This window comes from Haemaphysalis longicornis, unplaced genomic scaffold, assembly GCF_048455015.1.
Source record: "Haemaphysalis longicornis isolate Haplotype H1 unplaced genomic scaffold, Haemaphysalis longicornis Haplotype H1 scaffold_3, whole genome shotgun sequence".
In the NCBI taxonomy this organism is placed as follows: domain Eukaryota; kingdom Metazoa; phylum Arthropoda; class Arachnida; order Ixodida; family Ixodidae; genus Haemaphysalis; species Haemaphysalis longicornis.
The window spans coordinates 222,689,100-222,709,935 of NW_027526335.1; the positions used below are offsets into that span (position 1 = coordinate 222,689,100).

The 20,836-nt window shown below is 49.4% G+C and overlaps 1 protein-coding gene across 1 annotated transcript in view; it reads left to right on the top strand.

Annotated features, from left to right (window-relative positions):
• LOC144176002 (ATP-binding cassette sub-family C member 2-like) overlaps positions 1-20,836 on the top strand; it is a 327,158-nt gene that overhangs the window by 153,303 nt on the left and 153,019 nt on the right. Inside the window, exons 11-12 of the mRNA XM_077705088.1 lie at positions 15,002-15,148; positions 18,437-18,533. Coding sequence (XP_077561214.1) covers positions 15,002-15,148; positions 18,437-18,533 — 244 coding nt within the window. The remainder of the gene's footprint in view (positions 1-15,001; positions 15,149-18,436; positions 18,534-20,836) is intronic.

Genomic DNA, 20,836 nt, shown 5'->3' on the forward strand with positions numbered 1-20,836 from the left:
TGTAGGGTGAAGCAGTCACTGCGTCACAGGGTTTGGAGAGCCGCCTTCGAGTCTGTGAAAACAGTCCATTGCTTTGGTTTCTGGCGTAAAATGTAGCGTATAGCTTCCTTGATCGCGTGAAGCTCGGCGGTCATCGGTGATGTCGCACGCTCGAGGCGATAGGAGAACGTCTGGCCAGTAGAGGGAATAAATATCCCGGAGGAACTGCGCTCAGATGTGCAGGAGCCATCTGTGAAGATGTGGTTTGCGTCAGAGTACAGCCAGCTGATATGCTGAAGTGTTAATTGTAATAGTACGCTTTGAGGCGGAGTGTCATGCCTGTGTTGCATGTGTTTGCACTGTGTTGAGCGGGATGAGAGGCCAGAGTTGCCCAGCTCACCTTTGCCGGTTGCACGGAGGCGTCGACCATGTGACTCGAGCGGGAAGCGGAACGGGAGGCTTCCCGATGTCCTCCCTTACGGCGGGATTTGGAACGAGAGCAGCGCGAGCCGTTACTGTTCTCCGCCGAGGCTCCGTTCTCAGTGCCTGGGTGGAGCGGGCGGAGCCTGAGGAAGGAGCTGGAGCGGCCTCGGTGCTGTTTCTTGTCCACGTCACACCCATGGGCACTGTTGAAAGTTCCTTGCTGGCGATCGGAGACGTCCGATGGATGCTGAGGTCCTCGTTGATCTCGTTGCTGTCGCGACCGTTGGCGCTGTCTGAGCACAAAGGGGTTCCTGTATCTGTGATATTTTTTGTCTCCTGTCGGGTGATCTTTTCCACATATGGCACATTTGATTTCACAGGCATGATTATCGGGAGGATTTGGGAGGGCGCATGTTTTGCAGCACTGTCTGTTAGCGTGCGGACACACTTCCATTCGGTGCCCCACCGTGCTGCAGGTTGCGCACACTTCGTATTTTTTGTTATGCAAGAAACAGCGGTATTCCGCACCACGATAGTAAACAAAGTAAGGGACCCGCTGACCTTCAAAGACGATGATCAGAGAGTTTGTCTTGCCCATTGGATGGGCCTGAAGTAGTGTGGGATTCTTTGAGCACACGAGGCTGCGGGCAATATCCTTAGCGATGTCATAGCTGGGGATGTCATGAATAACTCCCTTGATGATATCTTCGGGGGGAGCAATGTAGGCAGAAGTCGCATAGCAGGCTTTGCCAATGCGGAGTTCCCTGATCTTGTAATACCGTTATGCCCTCACCAAGGCGGGCGTACTCACTATAATACTGTTTTGCTGGGAGTCGGACTGGAGAATATCCGCGAGCCCGAGCCCCCAACTTGCGGCGCAAGAGCCCAACGAGGCTATGCCACTCACCACTTACAAGGACAGCTTAGAATGGTACCGGACCATCCGCCGGACTTTCCCACCACCCTACCCTAATCTGACGAGGCAGGAAGCAGTTATGTTTAGACAACTACAGACTAATGCGCTAATGAATCCGGTGTTACCTAAACACATTTGCCCAGAGGTCTTCCCGTATGATGTGTGTGTGCTGTGCAAGAAGGATAGGGCCACGGCAGCCCATATCCTGTGGGACTGCACAGTATATCCAAGTGAAGCTAGTACAGCCGAGACGTTCCCGCCGCACCTAACAAGTGCGGCTATGAGCAAGGACTACGAAACGCAACATATGGCCGTCCAGCAGGTGTTGGACGCCCTCAAACGTCAGCGCCCCGAAAGTGCTGTCTCCACCGGAGGCGTTGCATGACTAGGTGACTGACAACGAGCGGCAGTCCGACACGACGTAAGGCAGCTTCCAAGGTGCAGGACACATAAAGATGTTTTCTCTCTCTCTCTCTCCGAGACTTGGGAAGATGGGATTTCAGCCGCGCAAAAAAACATTGTTCCAAAATTCAGCGCCACTCGGGGCCATCGCGGGGGTGAATGACGATTTTGATGTCCTCCTTGGGCAGCCGTGGTTGCCTGAGACGTTTAGGGAGTCGGTGAGACTTCTGAACTTGGGGTGAACGCGCGGGCGTACTGCTGCCTGCCACCGAATACCCGGCTGAGTCTTTCGTCGTTGAACCAAGGCGCGACAGGGCGCGGCTATAGCGCCGGCGGTGACTTGTAAGCCAGCCAGCGTCGTCTTCATATTCTTCTGCTGAGATGGTTTCTCCTTCCACCGAGATTCCCTCCATGGCCGTAACCGCCACGCTGAGGCGGGCAGAGGAAGGCGAAGCCTGCTCCGTTGTGGCACGTGCAGCCTCTATGCGCCAACAGTCGCCAGCCGCCGGCGTGGGAAGTGCCGCTGTGAGCCTGGCGTGGTCGAGGGAGGAAGTCGACGGCCGACAAGTGGCCAGAGGGCCGAGCTTGTTGAGAAAGGGCTCCACGGGTAGCTGGTGACTTCCGGAACACGACACGATGAGTTGTAGCTAGGGATATGAGGAATGTGCGCCACTAGAAACGAAAAATTACGGAGCCCATGCGAAAGGTGACTGCTTCATCGCACGCGCTGCACGTGCCTCCTGGGACGGACATGAAATGGGTATATCGAAATCCTCCACCCCAGACCGCTCGCGCTCTGTTGACAGGAGGTGAGTTTTCCCGCAGTACCCTCGAGGATAGCGGTGGCGCTATTGGCGGTGAGATCTTTGAGTGGCGCCCCCTGGCTCTGACGTCGGCTTAGGGATTCACGCCGCTGTCGTCTGCTACGCTCCGCTTGTGAGGGGCAACAGTGCCTGGGATAGAAATCTCCCGCTTCGTTGCTGTAGTGCGTTAAAAAGCGTATTTCTAGCGACTCAGTTATTTTTCCAGCTTCTGACGCATCTGAATAATTTGAAGCTGTATCCCCCACAAGTTCGCAACACACGAAGAGATAGAGAACAACTTTCTTCAGAGTATCGGTCAGAAGATCGTGTGTAACTCGTCCTTTCTTGCTTATTCGCGAGGACAGCGATCAGAGCTTCTCGATAAGTATACAAAATGCGTAGGCTTCCCTGCAGTATTTTTGAGATGCTCCTATGAAGACTCAACAGTCTAATACTACGTACCAAGCAGCGGCCTCTACACGCTCATCGCACAGCAGGAAATAAAGCGGCTTTCTTCTGTTTCTTTCGTTGTTGTCTTGTATCGGATTAATGTTTCTTGCTTTTTTTTCTGCCCAACGCATTAATTTTTCTGCGCCGTCACCAACTTCTTATTAGGAGGTTTCGGGATGTTTGGGAGCCTCACAAAGGTCGTGTGGATATTTCCTTCATTTTGTATGGCATACATTCCCTTCTTCACAAATTGGCTTTCATTACGGCTGCGTGCAAGAAGGTGCATATCCGCAGCGTGCTTTGTTTATTCACATGCAAATACAATGAGAAGGTTTGTGCTACGCCACCGCGATCGCGCCCTAAACAACGTGGTCCACAGTACTCGAAGGCGGCTTTTGTGCTCCGAATTACTATCGGAATTATATCGTTATCATAACGAACTGACTCTCAACTCGAACAATGATGACATGATTACAGTGTTGAAGGCATGATATACTCGCTAACTAACGTAATAAATAGTATACCTGCATATATTACAAGACTCGAAACCAAAGAAGAATTCCAAGTAGCTTTTTATTGCTTTTCAGCCCTTCCAGGCGCGAAGAACAAATCCTATTCTACTCGGGATGGCGTTCTATGATTTGAAGAAAATTACTTTTACTCTCTCGTCCTGGACTGAGGACCCGGCCCACTAACCAGATCGATTTAACTGTTAAACAAAGTTTTCCCCTCCTCGCCTTACTCCTCCTTCTCCTCTTGAGTGCAGTTTTCCTATAACGCATATCCGAATATCGGGAAGATATGGCTGTGAAAAATGTTCCGAAATATCCCTCCAGGTCTTAACAAACATATATGTGTTACTATAAATTTAACGAAGACGTGACTCGTTTTGCTCAATAAACCTCCATACTGGTTAGATTCCTGATATACAATCAGCACGCGCGTATATATACACTCGGTTATTTGGAACTCAACCTACAGTTTTTGCAGTCTATAGTGCATTTCGGCAAACTTTCATGCCTACACAACGTAAAGAGTGGTGTGACAAAACGCGTTCGAGGGTTCGGCAAGGTTGCAAAAAATGTTTTACCTTACATATGATTACCGGGAATCGTGATGCCTTCTGCCAAAGCCGACAGCCCTGAAGGCCTAGAATTTGTTTTGGTCTTCCATTTTCGCTGTTGTCGGTTATTAGCAGCTGACTGTTCCTTTTGTTCGAATGCTTACATGAGAAGCTGACGCCTAGCTCCGACTCTTCCCGCTCCGCACAGGACCGGCTTCGCAAGCAATGGGGTAGCGCCGGCAATGTTTCTCCCGTAGCGGTATCCAAAACTATACTTTAATTGACACCATGAGCTAGTGTATGCGATTTTAAGCCTAATATTATGATAAAAAGTTACCCACACGCCAATTCTGGTGCGGACAAGCATCAGACGTTGACCGAGCGCAACGAAACAGCAGGGAGAGCGATCCTGAGTGAAGCAGACGACAAATGCGAGAATCCCTAAGCTGACGTCATGGAGGCGCGCTTCGCAGCGCCGCCTGTGTTCGCGCTCACCGCCAATAGGCGTTCCCGAATGCTGCGCAGCGGTTGCGCCGATGGCGCTACTTCAACGTAGCGGTGAACGCAGGCCGCTTCCTGGCCAGTTGCCGCACCAACTCGCCCTCGATAGTGCAACCGGTGCAACGATCGGAGTTAGGCCTCTCTCGCCTGTCGTGCGTCGTGGTGTGGTTGATTTCGTGATGGCTGCAAACGTGAAAAAACCTACTACCCTGACTTTTGCCGAAAAGTTGGAGGGAATGCAGCGGGTTAAGAGTGGTTCGACGAGAACTTCTCCAGTTCTTTGCTTTTTTTGTTCGCTGTACAATGTTCTCTGATGACTTCAAGAAAACTTGATATGACAAATATTGACTGTGAAGCACCAGTGTGGGCTGTACCAAGAGATCCAATGATGAGAAAGTCATAATAATTATTTAACTTGGAAAAACATGGTTGGCAGCGGGGGAAACGATATTTCGGTGCGGCCTCTTTTCAGGGGCCGATCAGGTCTTTCAAAAGAGTTCGATTTTTTCATACGGCATAGAAAGGAGCAAGCAAACGGTCTACTTTCTTCCCTCACTTTACCCTGATGCTGACTAAGGTGCCGGAACTCCCTTTCTCGTATACAGACAGGAAACTCATTGGCCGGAGCTTGGCAAGGGCTCCGACGGCGACCGTGCGAGGCTTATACCCTCCACCTCAATACTTACTGCCACGGTTTATAACAGTGAGTGTGGAACTGAGACATTACTTTTTTCACTTCTGGGGAGGAATGAGAGGCAACTCTGACCCGCTGGCCTACTTAAGATGAGCGTGATCTTATTGAGAGGGCAGGGTACAAGTTCCAGCATCCGGGGCTCTGGACTTCGGGTTGCTGTCTTCCCAAACTCTCACTATTTCTTACTGAAGAAAGGTATTCGGTTTCTGTCTCTCACAATATCACGGAATGCGCATATTGAATCACTGACAGTTTGCCGTTCCCTCTGAAACAAACAACATCAAGCAGCCGTAACCTTTCATGCCCACATCTTAAGCCACACCAGCGTAGATGACGTCCGTCTTACCTGTGCCACGGCCATTTAAAAAAGAGGAGGCTAGTTTTGCCCTTTTGTCTGTCTTTCGGCGCTGGATAATCAGAATCGTAAAAGCAGCAACTCCTTTTCTAAATGCTCGTTTGGCGTCAAACTAACGCTCTCGCGTCGTACATCTATGTCGCTGCTGCATTTTTACCTTATTTTATGCATCCACCTGTCACCCGTCTTTTCTTGCCGCCATAAAACGCAACGTCCAAATGACGTAATTATTGAAGCTATTCCTGGACATATTGCCGCGAGCCATGCATTGGAGTTGTTTATTTATGCTTCTGCTTTTACCGCCCGGCTGCACCGGGCATTGTTATCTTAAATTTGTCGCAAGTGAAGCTCATGTTCCATTTTTTTGTCTGATACCGCACGGGTTATCTCATTTGATAGCGGGGATATTTCACCCTAACGCCACTAGCCTAAAATAGTCTTTTTTTATCTGCACTGTTCTCGATTTAAATCGACGGTTTGGCGCTATCGCATCCTGCGTGATCTGAAAGCTTACGCTGTATCTGAAAACATGCTCAACACTATAGAAAGCTACCTGTCTGAGCGAACTTTTCGCGTAAGGGTCGGAGCATCACTTTCTAGAACACAAATTCAAGAAAATGGGGTCCCGCAGGGTGGACTACCGAGTTGTACACTTTTCATTGTCCAAATGAACTCACTCCGAAAGGCACTGCCAACCGTAGTTTTCTACGCAGTCTACGTTGATATTCAAATAAGCTACAAATCTTGTAATCCCTCGATCTGCGAGCGGCAGTTACAGCTGGGTGCTAGCAGAGTCTTTCAATGTTTTACTAATCACGAAACTTCGGCGCTCGTTTCATATAGGGACCGCGCGCGCCGCCACAGGCGCCACCGCCGCACGAAGGTCATCCAGCCGCCGCGCGTGCGGCGTATTGGCCAGCTCTTGGCGTGCAAACGCTTGCTGCTTTTGGTGTCTGCGCGCTGATTAAGTGTGTTTTTGTTTCGTAGTAGTTAGCGATGAATAGTGCAGTCATTGTGTATATCACCTGCCTTCAATGGGGTTTTAGTTTTCGAAGCAAAATACCGTATACTTCGGCCGCGAACGGCAACGGCTTCTGCGTGCTCTGACACAAGCGCTGCGCCGTCGTGTTTACGGATTTTTAAATCTATATTGCTTCTTATCGTAAAGCAAAGCTGTAATTACCACATATACGGTAGCTGTGTAGTCACGGAACGCTGCGGGCCTATCGATAATACAATAAAAAAACTGAAAGAAACCAAGTACGCGTCGTTCAGACTACGCTTAATGAATCCGTTGATTGCTCTGGAATGCACAGAACGCTAAAAGAGATATCCCAATAGTATTGTCGTTTCGATGAGTTGTTACATACTTGAGAACATCTAAAAACGCTGCAGAAACGCGAAGGATCAAAACACGAAGAGATATATGTTGCACCATGTGTCTTTCTGCATCCACGCTTTGCAATACTTGAAAAAACAGGAAGCGAAAAAGATCAATAAAACTGATTTTATCACACGCAACAAAAAATTTCAATGTTACGAAGGGAGACAAAAGAGCGTGGTCCAGCGTACAAAAATTTATTTTTTCGCGCTGCGATGTCCAGCACACGGAGAAAACAGAATATTTCAACGTAGCCAAGAAAGAAGCAAAGTTTTCTGAACGCAGCGAGCTAGCGATCTACTGCACTACAAAAGACTAGAATGAAACACAAACGTCGAAGAAGCAGTCCGCAGCCGTCATTCCCACAGCCGTTTTTCACCCGGTCACGTCACCGTCCCGTCACCGTCTTCCGTCATGGGCGCCGTTCTTCGACCGATTTCTCGCCGAAAACGGTGCGACGGGGACGGGAGGCCGAACTCTGCGTTTCCGTCACGTCAACGTGACGGGACCATGCCCCGCGCTAAACCAGCTAATCAGAAAACAAATTTTTACGGCTAAATTTCGCGAAAAGTGAGCCCAAACCATTTTCCTTACTTTTTAGATTAAAAACTCTCAAGCTAGGCTAAACTGATCACTAGGCAGACGACCCTGTAATCTGACGGAAAGCTCCCGTGTAGATCCAGTCTGAACACTTCTCCGTTCCGTCAACGTCGCTTTTTGTTGACGTGACGGTGCCGTGACGGAGAAGGTGACGGCTGTGTGAATGACGGCTGACGTGCACAGATGAACGTCGATAAAGTGAGTTGCGCGGCGTTTACAATGCATGCATTACTCTCGGAACGTTATTAATTTCAGATCCATGGAAATGGGATCGAGAACATTGTCGAAGAAACAAAAAATCAAGTTAGCGACAAGGTGGCACCCTTTCCATATCAAACAATATTGCCTGACGGGACCTACGACAAACAGAGCAAATGGGCGCTCCGGTTGAAACGCCAGATAAGAAACCAGAATCGGCCACGCGCGGTTACAAAACAAACAAAATGAATCCTCAGGGATAATTCGCGGAAATATGAAAAGTAAAAGCACAAGGACGTCCCAAAGCTTTTTTACACGCGAGCCTGAGCGCAAGGTAATACAAGTTTGCAAACAGGTAATGGAGCACCGCTACAACCTGACTGATATGACAAAAATCCGGCTTTTAGTTAGCTTTGTACAATTCTAGGTCCACGAGATCGATGCTCCCAAAATAGTACATTGCTTTTTCCATTCTCACACACAGTGCATTTCCACACACTGTCGCACATTTATAGTCGAAGCTGAAATCTCCCTTTTCTTGCCTCGGAATGGCGCGCCTCCAATTCTCAGGCAGCTGCCCGTCGCTCGGTCAACAGAACAAGGAAACATTTTCTGTGGTATCGTTGTACAAGGAATGACATCCCGGGACGCAACACATGTTCGGCATCGTCGTTGCACTACTTAAAGGGACACTGAAGTGATATGTAAACATTGCGGGATTACTAGCGCAAATTGTAGTCTGGAGTCCCCAGGCCATGTTTCGACCACTCTAGGCGCGTTTACGCGATTTTATTTAGTAGAAAAACTAATTCAAAAATGCTGTCCTCCTCTCTTTACGCTCGCCCATTTTCTGTGGCGTTTTCGTGTGACGTCAGGAGGGGATGAGCTGGCAATTGGCTGCGCCACAGCTGCGCTACTGCGCGGCTCCCCGGCAGACAGAGTCAGTCGGCCCAGCGTTTCGTCCGCCGGCCGCCGGCGGGTCGTCGCAATCAAGGAGGTTAAAAAAAAATTGCTTGGTCGCAATTCGTTCGCTTAGTTGAAACGAAGCCAGGACACGTTTGTGAATGGAAGAATGTGCCTTTCTTAACTTGGTTTGTTTGTACACTGTATCTAGCTCCAAGTCAAGGTCGCTTCACACAAGCGCTGCACAAGCGCACATGCGACGCTTCGCTGACTGGTACGCCAGTAGGAAAATATAAGGCCTCTTGAAGGCGGGAGAAGAGTCAGCGAAGTCAATATAGGTACTAAGGAAATAAAATCAACTGATATTTTTACCGTACAGCGTAAAACTAGGGCGCGGGAAGCACTTTTTTGCGCTGGGCGAACAAGCACAGCGGTCAGCAGCACGACTACGCATCTGCGAACGCTTTTCCGTCTACGAAATGCAATTGCTAGACGTGAGCTACTGTGGAAACTCGGGCGACGCTTACTGCACGATCGCAGTACAACAAATAGTCACCTAAGCTGCTTGAAATACCAAAACTAAATAAAAGTGTAAACCGGTTGTACAATATATACCTTATATTAACTAGGCCTTCGCGTCCCGCTCCGTGGCTCAGTTGTCTGGGGCGCTAGGTATTTCACCGCAAATGTTTTGCAAGTCACGAGTTCGAATCCCCGTGGGTACGTGCTTTTTTTTTTTGTAAGTTAACTTTTTTGTTTTCCGCCGATGTTTTCTATATTGAGTTCACCTTTTTTTGGGCCGCAACGTTCATGGCTACACGAACTAGTTCACAAAACGCGCGCAGGCTGGCACTGGCGCGCTAGCGAGTTCTCGTTGGCGTGCTGTTGCCATAAGCACCGACTGCTTGCAGGCAGTGGGCACAGGCCAGAATGAACAGACCCTTGGCCTGGTGCGAACACGCTTTTTACGATACAGGCATGAGGGAGGCAAGCTCCAAATATGGGGGAAAAGCCCATGACATTTGGGCGTCTGCGGGTACGCGGAGGGCGTTCATGCACTGCGTAGGTCTCGGCTAGTGAATGCTACGACTACAAGCTGTCCTGGGAGGCTTATCTTGTGCATTTTACAGCCGACAACATGGCAGAAGCGCCGTACGATGAGTACTGAGATATTGAGAATGCCCATCCAACAACGCCATTGGTTATGTTTTACAGAACCGAAACCGAAACCGAAACTTGTGTGATTGCTAACCTTGGGCATCGTCCAATCACGGCGCCCCTCCTCCCAACGTCACAGCCTTAGTTGGTGCGGCCGCCGCAAACCGCGCATGGTAGTTTTTCTTCTTTCGCGCTTTGTAAAATAATTACCGATTTGTCAACCGGATAAACGATGAAAAGTGTGCTAATTTGAGCCAGTCTACGCAGTGCAAGCAAAAACGGGAGCTTGACAAATTCACTTCAGTGTCCCTTTAAGTCGCACCACAAGAGTGCGATATGCCCGTTACATTTTTTTCCCGCACAAAACAAACACAACTCGCCACGGCTCCGCCGTTCGAGCCGGGGCAACGCCGCCCGAGGAGTGACCTCAGTGAGAGGGTGGCGCCACCGCGCGGCGGCCAAACGCAGCATATGAAGCTCTCCCATTCAGTTACGGAGCAGTTTCGTGACCAGTAAAGCATTGAAAGACTCTGGTGCTAGTAAACTTGAGAAGTGGGCTTATGAAAATGGTTTCAAGATTAATCCTCAAAAAGCACATGTGTTTTGTTTTCTCGCAGCGTGAAGCCCGGCATGACCCTGAAGTCCGAATGAATAATGTAGTGGTCCCGTCAAAAATGAACACAACTTACAGCGTATTCTTCTGGACGAAAGGCCCACATTTATCCCCTACATTAAACATCTCAAAATTAAATGCACTAAAACTATCAACGTTATTAAAACACTATCCAACCAATCATATGGCTCAGATAAGACATGCCTGCTCCATCTTTTCAATAGTTTAGTGCGATCGCGCACAGACTACGGCAGTGTGGCGTATGGTTCTGCTTCAAAGACAGCTTTAAAAATGCTCGACCCAGTGTTGCCATTAGGGCTGCGCCTTGCGTCTGGGGCTTTCTGGACAAGCCCCATAGAAAGCCTGTATGTTGAAACCGACCAGTGGTGCTTAGAGCACCAACGCACATACATAGCGCTTTTGTATTGCGTAAGAGCGACGTCGATGAGGAAACATCCGTTCAATGGTATTATTCAAAACAACACATAATATGAAAGGTTATTTTTGAGCCATACGTCACTTCCTTTGCCTTTTTGTTTCCATGTGAGCGCAGAGGCAGAAGACCTTGGTGTCACCCTGTCCGACACCTACAAAACAAACATCATCGAGTTTATTGCACCTTGGAAACTGCTCCCTGTCATCTGCGACATGTCTTTCAAGGAAATAGAAAAAAGACATTCACCCAAGGAACTCATTCTGCAACAGTTTCTACACTTACAATAAAAGTACCCATACACTGCATTTTATACGGATGCCTCAAAGTCTGTCACTGCAGTGGCATGTGGGGCACATGGGCCACACTTTTCCAGGACAAGAACGCTAAACAGGAACACAAGTATATTTACGGCAGAGGCACATGCTATTTTAATAATCGGGGAACACATACCACGAACCGAAGCACAGTAATCCAGTACATTTACAGACTCCTTAAGCGTTGCAACAGCGTTGCGATCAGTCAAAAAAAGTATAAATGCGATATTGAACAAGTTCATTAAAGAAATCATGTCAGCGTTTGCTTTCAAACAGACCATAATAGTGTGATGGGTGCCTGGACACAGCAGAATTCCTGGCAATGAAGTCACTGACCAGAGCGCCGCTGCAGCAGCACTCCGCTGTGAAATCGTGTTCCTCAGCTGTTCTATCTTGACATAAAACCGCTCATTCGTAAGACACTACGAAAACACTGGCAGCAACACTGGGACACACAGATAGAAAACAAACTCCACAGTATAAAACCCCAAATTGGCAGCTACTACACAGAAAAACATCAAAGAACAACGGAAGCGTACATGTGCAGACTACGTATAGGCCATACATATGACACTCAATCCCATCTTCTATATGGAGCCCCACCACCACCATGCAACAGTTTTGGACATCGTCTGTCAGTAATGCATGCTCTCGTTAAATGTCCGCACTTGATTAATTTGATTGATTGTAGGGTTCGACGCGCCGACGCAACGCAGGTGATGAGGCGCGCCGTAGTGGTAGGCTCCGGGTTGATTTTGACCACCTGGGGATCTTTAACTTGCGCCGAAATCTCGTGCACACGGACGTTTTTGCTTTTCGCCTCCACCAGGAAAGCGCCCCCCGCGGCCGGGAACCGAACCCGCGACCTCGCGCTCAGCAGCGAAACGCCTTAGCCTCTGAGCCACCACGGCGGGTATATCCTCACTTCCGCAGTGCGAGAAAGAAGCACTTCCGGGAGCTGTACACTCAGATGATTTCACTTCATCCACCATTGTTTTTACGCGATCAACCCTTCATTCCAGGTTAACGCCTCTTTGCTTACCTTGGAGACATTGGATTTTAAAAGGCATCACATGCCACACATGATAACAAAGCCCCTCAGAGAGGGTAGCTCTGATTGAACAGTCATTCTTACTTTAACCTAATAATCATTTGGCTCACTCCAAAGTTTTTGTTTTAAATTAGGGGCTCTATGCACGCCGCAGTAACCTATCACATGTCTAATTATTTTGCTTAAAATACTACACCAGAAATGAAAAAGCCGTTGTGTTGGCGGTCTTCGGCCTTCGTTGCCCTCGCGCCAGAAAGCAAAGATCATCATCACCAAATCGATGCGGTTCGAGAGACACCCACGCCGAAAGAGAAATGCCCGCAGAGCAGACGCCGCGATATACGTTTTACCCACACTCGCCTGAGCACGTCTCTTTTTTGACTGCTGCTTCGCCACCTGTGAATTCTTTGGGTTGTTAGGGGAGCACGAGGTCGCTCCAATAAACTTGTTTTTTCTTCAAGTCCGCTGCCTCGTCTTTGTCTTGGTGACAATAAAAGCTAGCACACACAAATGCTACAGTGAAAATGTTACGCTAGGTGCAGCTTATTTACCTCCTCGCAAAAGTCAGATACCTTTAAACAGCCCTAAGGTGGGAAGCCGGGCTAGGCGATGCATGCTTACAAAAAAACAGCGCATCGGGCAGGCTGAAAGGAGAATGAAAACGGCAGACACGGGCGCTGTGAGGCATGACAAACCGGCGTTCGCGTTTGTCGTTTTTATCGTCCTGCAGTTTTATTCTGAGCGCTGTTTTAGTGCGCATCAATTTGGTGCCCGGTGCAGTGTTCTGGCGGCGGCGTCGTCGACGGTGATGTTTGCATAACCGAGTGAGTGAACGAGACTCCGAAGGCACAAAGAAAACGTAGGAGGGGCATCTGGCAAAAGAGTGTGAGTGATGTCGGCACGTCCTGCTATGGGGTGATCGCCCAGCGTGTCGCCACGGCTGACCATGTCTAACTGCCTCCCGCTCACACTTTCGCCAGACGCTCTTTTTCTGTCCGTGGCTCAGCCAAACCGCGGGACATTTGCGCGGGGCCCGCCGCGGTGGCTCAGCGGCTAAGGCGTTGTGCTGCTAAGCACGAGGACGCGGGTTTGATTCCCGGCCACGGCGGACGATTTTCTGATGGAGGCGAAAAGCAAAAACGGCCGTGTGTACGAGTGTTCGGCGCACGTTAGAGATCCCCAGGTGGTCGAAATTAACCCGGAGCCCTCCACTACGGCGAGCCTCATCGCCTGCTTCGCGTCGGCGCGTTAAACCCTACCAGACCCTACCAGTTATCAGACATTTGCGCAGGAGGTTCGAACACGATTTGCAACAATATGCTTGGCGGCGGTGACGCGCTGCGACATAACGGCAGAGTAGCGCGCGTCGCCGTGCGTTCGGTGACCACGCGATCACTTCCCGAGAAGCAGCAACTATGCGCCGTAACCGGAAGCCCGCCGCTCGTGCTGCCCACAAATTTTGCATTCGGGAGTATAGTAATCGTCATCTTTTAGTGCGAAGACCAGCGAAGACAATTTTCCTCTCGGCGTCAGCAGGAAACTCCCAGGCTACTAATGGCTAGACAAAAAACTACCTGGGCTACTACTGGCCACACCCAGGCTACACAAACTAGTGGCACCACCAGGGACCGAACTAGGTCCTGAAGGGAGGGACAGAGCCAGAGCCCGTCGTCTTGCCGACTGAGCTACGCCAACACGTGGAGACGGGAAGGCAGACGGTGGTTTGCATTCAGCGTCTGGCTAGGGGGAGGGCGCTTTTTGGAGGCGACATATGAAGCAAGGGTGAGTGGGAGGCAGTGAGAGAGGCGACGCCCTTCTCTTCGCCCTTCGAAAAACCCTGCTCTCCGTTTTCTCTACCGACGCTGGTGCGTTCTGGACGCCGCCCCGCGACTTTCGGAGACTCTGGCAGAGACTCCGCTTTCAGTTTTCCTAGAGCCATATGTGCGAATTCAAATGTCGCAGCATGGGCTGTGTCATTGTGATGATGTGGGCGTCGTTTATAGCTTCGCAATCCCACCACCTTGTCAATTTCTTTTCGAACACTCATAGAGGTAACACACCCTCAGCATTTAATGTGGCACTTGCTGATAACGCAAACGCACAACTCTGATGAACTTCAATTCAATTCAATTCTTTATTTTCCTTTGGGAAGAGTGGGATGTAGCTAAAAGCTGTGAATCCAGCTTGACAGAGGCTCTAGTCGGCGGTGCGACCCTTGTCATAGATAAAACATAATTGAAATACCCATATACAACAAGAACACTCAACATAACCAAAACAATTATTATACATATCGTAAACAGAACTGCATAATACTGTTTCCAGGATAATACAGAATGTTGCTGACAAAATATGAAAGGCATATGCAAATACAGTTGTATGACACACTTTGCTGCTAACCAAAAGATCAGGGGCTTTCTCTGCAACAAACAAGGTATTGAGCATCAGAGTAAAAAATCATTCTGAGAAATCCAAGAAACACACTGATGTCCAATATTACGGTGACCATAGAAATGGCTGCCGCATAATTGAGGGATGGTTGGCCGAATGACATTTAGTATCAGCAAACGCAGATCGTGAAGTTGGTACTTTGGTTACACTAGACCAAGAAGCTGTAAAAGTTTGTGTAGAGTTCTGGAAAGACACAAAAACATGCAGAAAGAAAAAAACGTGGAAGAAAAAACACATTCCAACACTCCGTCACCGCCTGTAGGCGGCGACCGAGAGTGCTCGGGATTGGAACTTTTCATTTCTTTTCCAGCTTACGATAATCCTGTTCGTCACGCTGTCTCTGCTTGAACCAGACGTGGAGCTGACACCGGCGCAGTCATTTTCCTGCGTCTCACTACTCAGCATGACGGACCTGACCATGAACACGTGTGGTCAAGCGATCAGAAATTTTAGTCAGGTAAGTAAGGCAGCATCGTATCCAGCATCCTGTCGTTGCTGCCACCCTTTTAAGTTGTTGCCTTGAACAAGCACTCATAAAAAATCCACTCACGTTCACGGGGCTATTAAAAGGGACCATGGGGACGAAGCACAATTTCGTTTACTTTGAAAGAACTAGCCTTTGGTAACGTACTCAGCTCCATCGCAGGCAAGAGAGAGGTTATTTAACCGAAAAATACCGTTACGAAAACCGAAAATCTCCAAACTTCCACGCGCCAGTGACGCAACACGCGCGAACAATGAAAACATGACAGGAATGATACCACCTGAGGGAACTTCGTACCTCGCCCAGTCATATCTCTCGGCCGATGATGAGGTCGGCGGACTGCAATCACGCCTTCGTGACGCCATTGGGAAATCGCCGGACCGGGAAGTCGCCACGGCTTCTATTGTTTTCTTAATTTCTTGAATGTTTTTAAAAACCTGTGCTACAATTTTCATCACTGACATCGGGAAACGGCAAACTTTTAGATGAACGAAACTTGTATTCTGGCTTTATAGCCCCTTTAACCCCAACCTAAAAGTGGCACTGGCTGCCATACCCAAGCATATGATACTCCTCCCAAAATTATATCAGATCGTGTAAGAGAGCAAAATTGATTGCAGATAAAATGCGTGAGCACAGCTCGTCCCTCGCGCTGGCGATTGAGGCTCGGCTTGGTGTGCACGTCATGGTTCGCCTAGAGAAAGCCGCAACGCCGCGTTTCGCCCCCCCCCCCCCCCCCCGGGTCCTTCGTGGAGCGAACCGACCATGCTTAGCGAGCTGTCCCGTTTGCCGGCTTTCGCCCTTGCTGTGCACCAGTAGCCATCGGGGCCTCCGTCTTGTGCCGCCCGCACTGGCTGCTCGCTCGTTTCGACGACGCGCACGAGCACGGCCGCTGGGAGTGGTCGTGGCGAGCAGGGCTGCCCCCTGTCGCCTCCCTGGCAACGTCACCTGCGTTCCACGGCTCGCTCTGTTGACAGGTCGACACAGCTCTGCGGAGTCACGCAAAACTATTGCGTCATCCTCCATCTATTGCTCACGCAATCGTAGAGCCACTTCTGCAGCTGAATCTACAAAGCATCGAGCGCATTACTACGGGAACGGGTCCAAGCCGGCCGTCTTGCCTTTCTCCGCTTTCTTCCCGATGTATGCATACATTTCCGTCTTGGCAATAAAAACTAGCGAAATACTTCCCATCACTGGCCTCTTTGCCAGTCTCGACAGCTGCCTTTCTTCTCTGCGTTCGTTATTTCCCCAGTCATTCATAAATATGACAAGCTACAGGCATGCCAGGAGCTTGGCTCTCACTGGGTTTGAAAGGCGATCGCGCTTAATGCGTGACATTGTCGGCTTTTTCTCACGTGGTTTGTTTGCCGTCGCTGCAGTAATTTATAACCAGATTAAGGGCAGTATTCCGAGTCCCTCCTCCACTCCATTTGTTCCCTCAACTCGGATGAGGGAAGGATTCCGTAATGGGGGAATCGATTTAAAGGACCTCCTCCCCTGGCGGCTGGAGTGGAGGAAGGACTCAGAATGCCAGGGTAAGTCTGAAAAGTCACTGGAACGGCTCGCGTCGTACGTTCAAAATACTCGCAGCAAGGCATGCTTTGCACCTCGCGGACAACAGCCGGTCGCGATGACGAGGCGCAGTGGCAACTTCCGTTGTCGTTCTTATGTTGAATTCAAGTATAAGTTGTCTCGAAACCGACCCCAATAAAATACAAAACACTCCGCCAAAACAAGGTGACTAAATTTAGGCATAAACATGCAGGGAAGAAAACGTTCCGCGCGCCCCAGCGACATGAGTGCCCGATTGGAGTAAACAAAGCAGAGCCACATATTCATGCAAGGCTTCGAGCAAAAGATCGGCAGGTTCGTAAAGGAGCAAAGAATGACCCAACTCCCCAACGTCTGAAATTATGAAGGTCAAGGCGCTTATATTGCCCCACATTGTCAATGTTCGCTCTCCATTTTTAAGGACAGCAGGAGCCGGGTAAGGATGTTTATGAGCCGGGAGTGATTCCTCCTGCCCGCATCAAATAAAATGTCTCCTGCCAGGTATGCGGCGTCATGTTTTTCTACACATCTGCGTGGTAGAATCGGCGTGAAATTATTTTCCCCAATTTTCCTAGTTAAACTTGCCTGTTGCAATTGGGGGTGCAATAGAATTGATTGATTGATTGTGGGGTTTAACGCGCCGACGCAACGCAGGCGATGAGGCGCGCCGTAGTGGAGGGCTCCGGATTAATTTTGACCACCTGGGGATCTTTAACGTGCGCCGAAACCTCGTACACACGAGCGTTTTTGCTTTTCGCCTCCATCAGAAAAGCGGCCGCCGCGGGGGGTGCAATAGAATCGGACACGGTACATACCGGAGGAAGTTTCGGAGAATACAGCCGCCTGTGTAGCGGAGGCGATAAGGCAATGGACGTGCAAGGTCTGTCCGTACGCTAGCGCGTATTTCGTTCCTCTTTCTTGCCAAAAAATGGCCACCTTCATTAAAAACCCAGCCTTGCAAAATACCTAGGGCTTTCATTGACGAGCCATTCTGCTGGGTTGCCTTCGTGTTTCTGTTTAACGAGAAGGGAACGCTGCAGTCTAGCTCACTACAGAAGGGGTCCGGGAGTTTGTTTGAGTGTGTTACAATGGACCACGTAGCCATTTTTCGGAAAATAAAAAGGAAGTCCAGAAACGCGTGCCCGGGTGAAAGCGGTACCCGCAGACATCGGATAAGTGCGACGCTGTTTTGATTGGCATGGTGTAACGGCTGTATTTGCACGCACCTGTGTCCTTTAGCCAGTGCCGTGCCGCTACCTCGGTCTGAAGGGTACCTGCAGTTTAGTACCTCCAGGGTACCCGCGAATCGGGCGTGTGCGAGCTGTCAGCAGCAGTCCTCCCGCCGCTAGCGGTGGCGTCGAGAGTGCCACAGCGTAGGCAGCTTCCGCAGATGGGTTTCAGTCGTGTGCTGCGGAAAACTTGTAAAATAAAGCCTGTTTCATCAGTACTGCAGCGCCGCATGCATGAAGAGAACTAATGTTGAGCAGGTAACGCTTATAAACTGTAGTAGTGCTGCCGGCGCTCTGGAGACGCCAGGTGCGGGCCGCACGTACGAACGTCACAAAAGCGCTTATTTCGGACTTGCGATGGCAGTATCCCGCAATTATCCTGCTGGTATAGGGCCGACCTGCGTAACATATGCTTGGTACATGGTGAATGGAACAACTGGATATTGAGCACTAATACCTTTTTGGTTTTGTTGTGCAGGCAATGTTGGCCATGAAAAGAATCGCCGATTTCTGCGCTGCCGACCAGCAGCAGGAGCGCAACAGCTGCTCGAACCGCCAGCTGCCGTCCCGAGAAGGTATGCACGAGAACCCGGTGAATCCTGCACGATACGTAGGCTGTGGGTCCGTCTTCGTGTAAGTGTGCCAACAGGCACGCGTGCGCGTATTAGTTTCTATTGCCTATGCGTTGTCGCCGACTCGGTGCCGACTCTCGGGACTTTCGTCGCACCGTCCGCTCTTTGTGCTCTGCGTTGCCCTCAGGCGCGTGATGCTTCTGTTTTCGTCCACTCTTTCCCCATATCTACTGATTAGGCGTGCAGAAGATGGGAATCGAAGGCCTTAGTCTCTGACAAAATTATGCACCGCTCCGCCTAACGACGACGATGGGGGATTCTTTGGTTGTGGTCTGAGTTCTCCGAGCCGCTTCGACCGCGTCCAAATGGAGCCAAGGGTTTCGTAACGCAAGGCATCCAGGCTCGATTCAGGCCGCGGGAAGCGTTTTCTCTCACTTCACCCACGGTCATTCATCATCATCGTCAGAGAAAGTTGGCTTTCCTGCAGGGCGATTTTTGCGCCACAGACGCATCACTGAAAAATCTGAAGCTTCGCTTTAGAATTCACTGCCATTGCAGCGCAAAAACAAGAGACGATTTGAAGGATTTCGCATTAGTAAACATTCACATGTATCCTGACTAGGATGGCACAAGACAAAAAGCAGAGCGTTTCACAAGCCCCAAATCTGCAACCAATTTAATGGCATTGCAGAACAGAAACAACAGACGACTGCAACAATTTTGCATTAGTGAAACAAAGAGAAGCGGCTAATGCTTTCCAACGCAGCTGTAGTTGTGCTACATGGGATAGGTTTCATTGCCGTGTAGCCGCGTGCTTGCCTCTACGCGCGCATAATCGGTAGGGCTGGTGTGTCCTGGTCGGAATAAAAAAGCGTTAGGATCATTCGGGAAAACTTTCTGCTTCTAACGCAGAAATTATAGCTGCGAGCTTCCGCTCACGAAAAGTTGTAACTGCCTATCAAAGTTTTGTGGCCGATTTCAAGGAAAGCGAAGGCAAAACTTCATCTTCGCTTGTACATTTCAGCGCAACTGGACTTATACCCAGTGTTGTACGGAACGGCGTTACAAGGAACGGCGTTCCTGGAACTAGTTCACTTTTGGAGGAACGGAGGAACGCCACCGTTGCACTAAGGGCCGGTGGAACTGTAACGGTAACTTGTTAGGTTTTTGAAGGAACGGCAGTAACGGCGTTCTTGCCGCTACATCGCTAGGATTTGGCTATTTTTGATGCCAAGGCTCGAGTACAAAAATCCACAAGTCGTTACTGCGTTTCTCTTCCTATAAGATGGTCAATTTGCCCGCCCTTCAACCGTACGTGCTTCCTCGAAGGTCAAAGGCAGAAGAATAACCACGCAGCAGACCGCAGCTTGAGCTTCCTTTCATGCTGGTGCAACTTATGCTGCGTTCGACGGGTGAATAGTGTAGCCGTGAAAATGCTTTTCACCTTTCATCTTTTGTCTGGGGAGGCCAGGATGCGCATCTGGCCGTTAGAAGTGTTCCCTGGCGGGGAAATATTGTCTAAGACGGGATCCGGGTCACGGGATGTCCCAGGCCTTCTTTGAACATTTTAGCTTTAATATTGTAATTTCGTGACTTGGCATCATTTTACGTTCGACACTTGTGCTTGCGCTGCAGTGCGTGGAAACGAACGTTAAACCCTGGCGGAGAATTGCTACGTAAAACCCAATTTCTGTAGTAGATGGTAAAAAATAACGTTGGTAATTTGCATCCGTTCAACCTTTTTTTTCAGTTTAACATTCGTGTGAACAACCGTAACACTTTAAGTGGTACCAAAGCTCTTTGCTTTCACTTCAACCAACGGTGCAAGACGCTGCTGCTTTTAGTCCATTCCTCTTCCGCCTCCCCTTACCCAAACACAGCAAAACTTCAGCGAAAAAAAAAAAACAGAAAAACGGGGTCAATTTGGCGCGCGTGAATTTCGTTTTAAATATTTTCTCAATCAATCTCGTCTTCGTAACATCCGGCGTCGGTTCTACTTAAAACTAACCAACCAACAATCGCACTTACGGTGGCGTTACTTTGGGGAGAGGAAGGCTGAGCCCCGCCGGCTACGAGCCCCCTTGGTAGAGAGAGAGGGGTGTCACGTGTGCTTCACCATTTATCTATTTTTTATTTATTTATTTATTTATTTACTCCCAAGGCAATGCATTACAGAGTGGAGTGGTGAAAAAAGTTTTACAGACAACAGAACAAAATGGAGTAACATCAAAACGGGCACGCGTGTAAAGTCATTTTGAAGTTGTTCGTGTCAATGATTGCTGCGATGGAAGCAGGTAGGTGGTACC